Genomic DNA, 5,716 nt, shown 5'->3' on the forward strand with positions numbered 1-5,716 from the left:
ATTCTATTTATCTCTTGCAGGTCCCGTTCAACATCAAATTCATCTTCAAGGGCATATGTGGGTTTTCTTGACTTGTCTTCCTTCAATTCTTCCTTTAGCTCATCAAAAACGTCCACCGAGAAGGTCGTGTCATCACTATGCTTGGAATGTTTCATTGCTCGATCAACGCCAAATGTGACTGACTCTTCTCCCGCCGAGAGGGTAAGCTTGGATTCTCTCATGTCTACTATGGCACTTGCGGTATTTAGGAAAGGTCTTCAAGAATTATCGGGACTTGGTGATCTTCTTCCATATCTAGGACTATGAAATCCACAGGGAACACAAATTTATCAACTTTTACCAATAAATCCTCACATATTCCCCTTGGAAAAGTCACCATCTTGTTTGCTAAATGTATTGCCATACGGATTGGTTTCGGCTCCGGAAGGTTCAACTTTTTAAAGAAAGAATATGGCATAAGATTGACACTTGCCCCCGAATCCGCCAATGCATAAGTTGTAGCTAAGTTTCCAAATTGGCATGGCAAAGTTAATCTACCCGGGTCTCCCATCTTATTTGGTAATTTGTTCAGCATTGCAGCTGAACAATTCTCATTAAACACCACCTTGGACACCTCTTCCAACTTCTTTCGATTAGTGAGTAGCTCTTTTAGGAATTTTGCGTACTTGGGCATTTGTGCAACCGCTTCTATGAAAGGAATATTGATTTGGAGGGCTTTGATGTGTTCCAGGAACTTTTGATAATCTTCATTCTACTTTTCTTGTCTTGCCCGACTTGGAAATGGCAATGGAGGTTGATAAGGTTTCAAAGGAGGATCATTTTTCTTTTCTGACTGTGGACTCGTCGAGTCCTTCTCCTCGACTTGACGAGTCGGGTCGACTGACTGGTATTTCGGGTCTTCTTTCTACTTTTCATGCACCTCTCTTGTATCATTATTTGTTATAGGTGTCAGAGGGGTAATTATTTTCCCACTTCTAGTGGTCACAATGTTAATTTGAGCACCTCTCGGATTTTTCTCGGTATTGCTTGGGAGTTCACCCGGTGCTCTTTGATTGATTTGTAGCACAAGTTGGCCCAGCTGTTTTTCAATGTTGAGAATAGAGGCCTGCTGATTTCTCATGATTGCTTGTTGTTCCCTTATTGCTGCTTCGGTATCATTGTGTCTTTTGTCAGATGCGGCTACAAATTGCTTTAGCATTTCTTCAAGATTCATTTTCTTTTCTTGCACCGACTCCTCCTTTTGATTTAGACCTCTAGTTTTCAGCATATACTTCTCCTCCTTTGCCTTCTTGTACTCGTCATATGGTAGCCGCTCTTTTTTTGGTTTTCGCCAATCCTCATCACCGCCATTTAAGTAACATACTTGCACTTTCCGGTTCCCATGTTCGTCTAGATCACAATCTTTAGTAAGGTGAGACCCGCTACAGTTTTCACATCCCACCGGATGGCATGGATGGATTGATCCATCTTTGTCATTCTTCGGTCCATACTTTCCAATTTAGCCATCACGGTTGCCATACTAACATTGACGAAGTTCACCACCTATTGAGCTGAGTCGTTCCTTGAATTATGATATTGTCTAGAATGATTAGAGAATTCTTCAATTAGCTCCGTTATAACACCGGGATTTTTCTTCATGAGTGGTCCTTGGGAATCAAGGAGTTGCCTAGTCGTCACGTTCACTCCATCATAGAAAATGGAGACCTCTTGTTGAATGTTAAGATCATGGTGGGGACAATTCCTTAACAAGCCTTTGTACCTTTCCCAGGCCTCATAAAGCGACTCTCCCACTTGTTGTTCAAAGTTTGTAATTGCTTTCTTCAATTTTGCTATTTTGGAGGGAGGGCAAAATTGATCTATGAATTCTTCACGCATTTTAGCCCATGCGGTGATAGATCATGGAGGGAGTGATTTCAGCCAATCTTTCACGACTCCCTTAAATGTAACTGGTAGCATACGAATCAAGACAGTCTCGCGAGGTACATTAGGGATGTTGAAGTATTCGGCTATGTCGTTGACCTCCTCGATATGCTTGTATGCGTCTTCGTGATCTTTCCCGTAGAATGGGATTTCCTTTAGTTGGGCGAGTATGTGACCTTTTAGTTCAAAGTTAGCAGTTGCTGGAATCGCGGGTTGCACGAGTCCCGACCCGGTGTCGTCACTCATTCTTCTCTTGTACTCTCCCATGGGTATATTTGCAATGTCTGTCATGGTGTTTTCGGGTTCGGCTTCTAGGTCGCTTCCTTCTTCGGTTTCTGTTTCTGTCTCGTATTCAGTTTCTTTTGGATTGGGATCGTATTTAAAACCTTCTATCTTACTTTCTTTGCTCTTTTGGCTGCTAGACTCACCCACTTTCTTTCCCGTCTTCTTTACAAAAATATATTTAAGGTCCTTGAAAGGTGACTTCTTTGGCGGGTTAGTCTCTTCAACGGTCTTATCCTTGTCCTTCCCCAAAGCTGATTCTGAATTTTCAAGAGGTGGTACCAAAGATGAGTTCGATCCTCGGGTCATAAAATACCTGAAAGAAACAGAAAACACGCGTAAAAAGAACAAAAATGAAATAAGACGAAATTGAAAATTTTACGAGGGACTCGTCGAGTCAGTTCGACTGGACTCGACGAGTTCAACAGAAAAATTCAAAAACTAAATAGATTACTAAATAACTAAAACTAGATAACTAATTAACTAAAATGGTAACTTTGTGCAAGATGAATCTTAGACAAATGATCGATAACTCTAGCAATTAAGATAACTAATTAAAACCGTCACCGGCAACGGCGCCAAAAACTTGATGTGTGTAAATGCACTAGTTTAATCTTACTACTTCAAACACAAATAAACACACGAAAGGCAGTGTACCTATCGTTAGCAATATAGTTCAAGCAAGCAGGGTATCGAACACAGGAACAATAACAGCTAAATTAAATACTAAAATTACCTAATTAAAACAAATAATAAAAAGAAGGGGTTTTCTCTAGTTTTCAAGACTAGATGCAATTAACTAATACTTTAAACAAAAAGAAACAACTAGCAGCAAAGGAAATTGAAGATGACTAGATTCAATAATAAAAGAGACTTCTGTTTAGGTTTGACTCACTTGTTTCTATAGTTGATTTTATGGCAATTATAATGGATTATTTTGTCATTGGCTACCGATAAATGTGATTAGACTTGTGTTCACTATTACTAATCCTTAGAAAACAAATAAATTTAAACAGTGGCCAATTAGTTACACTAATGAATTTCCTAGTATGTTGTTTCGGGTTAAGTAAGACTTGTAGTTTAGCTAATTAAATGACTAATTTAATCAACATCTTGTATGGTTGTTCATCACACAAGCTTACACATTAACTTACCTGTTTTCTATTAATCCTAGGTTGATATTCACTAATACTAGGCATATAATGTTGTTTTCACATAAATCATATGAAGCAAGTAATTAAGAGGATGTTCATGCAACTTAATAGTGTAACAACATAATTTTTCAACCAAAATTTTCATTTTCAATCTCATAAAACACATGTCATATTATTTAAACACCAAATATCAGTCAACAAAGTTTTCAAAACGTTAAATCAAATCCAGGATCCATAACATAACTCCGTCTCAACTGTGTGTGTGTGTGTACAATCATGTCGGTGCCTTCTGTGACTCGTCTTCCCGCGATCCTCTGAAGTACCCAAAACACATATCACATAACACGGTAAGCACGAATGCTTAGTGAGTTCCCCAAAATACCACGTACATAAAATTAGCCACTCGAGGCTATAGCTCTACGAGACATTCCGGTGAATTGTGTCTTAGTGGGACCTTCCGGTCCCACAACTCTGGTAAAACTTCCGGTCCTACCCATGATGACCTTCTGGTCCTAACTCTGTTGACCTTCCGGTCCAACCCTGTTGACCTTCTGGTCCAAACCATGCAAACATATACATATCACATAGAACATACATCACATAACACTTATAAACACATAAGACCTTCCGGTCACACATATTTACCACTCCAGGTAAGGTATAGTGAGAAGACTCACCTCGTGGCTAGTAGGTAACAGACAAGTACTCGGAATCCTGGACTAGCCTCCGCCTAACACATTATACAAGCATCTCAATCATTATCCTTCTTATTACTCATTTACACCTTAAGTCCTCTTTTTCCCTTTTAACCCTCGGAATGGGTAAAAGACTATTTTACCCCTCCTTGGTCCCTCCTGCCCCTTATTGACCCACCCATGAAGTCTACAGAAGCCAACCTGGGTTAACAGTCAAGGTTGACTTGACTCGCCAAGTGCACTCCTGTGACTCGTCGAGTGCACTCCTGTGACTCGCCGAGTCTACTCGTATTTTCCAATCCTCCCTAGGGTTCACTCAGATCGTCGAGTTGACTCCCAACTCGATGAGTTAACACTGGGTCAAGGCTACTAGGTCGAACCCGCTACGACTCGTCGAGTCATCCCATGGACTCGGCGAGTCGGCTCCATCGGATTTCTCATTTAGCCACCTGAGGTCAGATCTGTAACTCTAGCTTATAGATCTAACCTCCTAATACTCAAAAGTCACGTAAAGGTTCGATTTTGATGTCCATGCATGGTATATTTTGCTCAATATGCCATTAAGACTCCACTAAAGCTTCCTAAATTCAAAGCTCCATGGTTGCTCAACTATGGCCTCCTACTTTATGACTCTCTGGACCTTACAAGGTCCAAATCTATAGAGTGACTCGTAAAAAGGGGGTTTGATGCACCCAAAACCCCATCAATAAGTGATACAAGCCCTAAGTTCACAAACAAGGGTTCTAATAAATCAACAAAGAAGGTAAGAGCTTATACCTAGATCTGAAGCTTGAAATGGAGATGAAGCAGATCCACAAGCTCTCCTCCTTGATCCTTGAAGCACCTTGCTCTTCTTCTTAAGAAAGCGACTTCAATGAGTCTCTCTCCCTCTCTTGCTCACAATAAACGCTAGGGTTTCTATCAGGGGGCGAATGGACACTGATGGAGGTGATATGGAGGCTATAAGTGCCTTTAAATAGGCCCATGCCCGAGAGAATTAGGGTTTCTGTCAACAGCGCTGACTCGGCGAGTCATCTCTCCGACTCGTCGAGTCCATTCATTATCCACGTCACCAAGTCGCGACCCTACTCGACGAGTTGAGGCACCAACTCGTCGAGTCCTTCCAAAAATTCTCAAAATAAATAATAAAATAATATACCTGGAAATCCGGATGTTACAAATAGACTTGGTAATTAACAGAAAAACAGTTATTGTCAACACATAAGGATCGATTACAATCTTAGCAAAACAGTTTTCACCAAATCAAATAATCCACACCATAAAATCAAACTATATTAACAAGCCAATCTACCCTAAACAGAAGATACGAGTTTTAGCTCATAATTACAGCAAATGATAACTCAAAAACGAAATCTAGAAGTAAAAACATGGTTTTGTTCAATAGATTAAGAATAAGAGAGTATATGTTGCCTTTAATCACTTTCGAATTGAACTCTAGGGTAAAATCTTTGAACTCCAGAGCTTCAATAACCCTTCAATCACAGCTGAGTAGCCAAGGTATCCGAGAGAGGTCTTTGTTTCGGGGCTATTATGTCCTATTTATAATTTTCTGAAAACAGGGGTGACTCGTCAAGTCCAGTGACCGAATCGACGAGTCCATCACTAAGAATCCATGTACGGCACGTCTTTAGTTGTTCGCGAAGA

General features: G+C 40.3%; 1 protein-coding gene and 1 non-coding gene across 2 annotated transcripts; one reads left to right on the forward strand and one right to left on the reverse strand.

The window, feature by feature from the left end:
* Nucleotides 1-244: 244 nt before the first annotated feature.
* Nucleotides 245-673, reverse strand: LOC145121395 (uncharacterized). Its single transcript, XM_079057147.1, has one exon. It carries the CDS (start codon nucleotides 671-673, stop codon nucleotides 245-247), a length of 429 nt encoding a protein of 142 aa, XP_078913273.1.
* A 1,047-nt stretch (nucleotides 674-1,720) lies between these two features.
* LOC145123172 (small nucleolar RNA R71) lies at nucleotides 1,721-1,827 on the forward strand. Its single transcript, XR_013715044.1, has one exon. It is a non-coding gene; the product is annotated as a small nucleolar RNA R71 (small nucleolar RNA).
* Nucleotides 1,828-5,716: the final 3,889 nt, after the last annotated feature.

The sequence above is a fragment of the Lactuca virosa genome, chromosome 6 (genome assembly GCF_052849685.1).
Source record: "Lactuca virosa cultivar CGN04683 chromosome 6, Lactuca_virosa_CGN04683_v6, whole genome shotgun sequence".
Classification (NCBI taxonomy): Eukaryota; Viridiplantae; Streptophyta; class Magnoliopsida; order Asterales; family Asteraceae; genus Lactuca; species Lactuca virosa.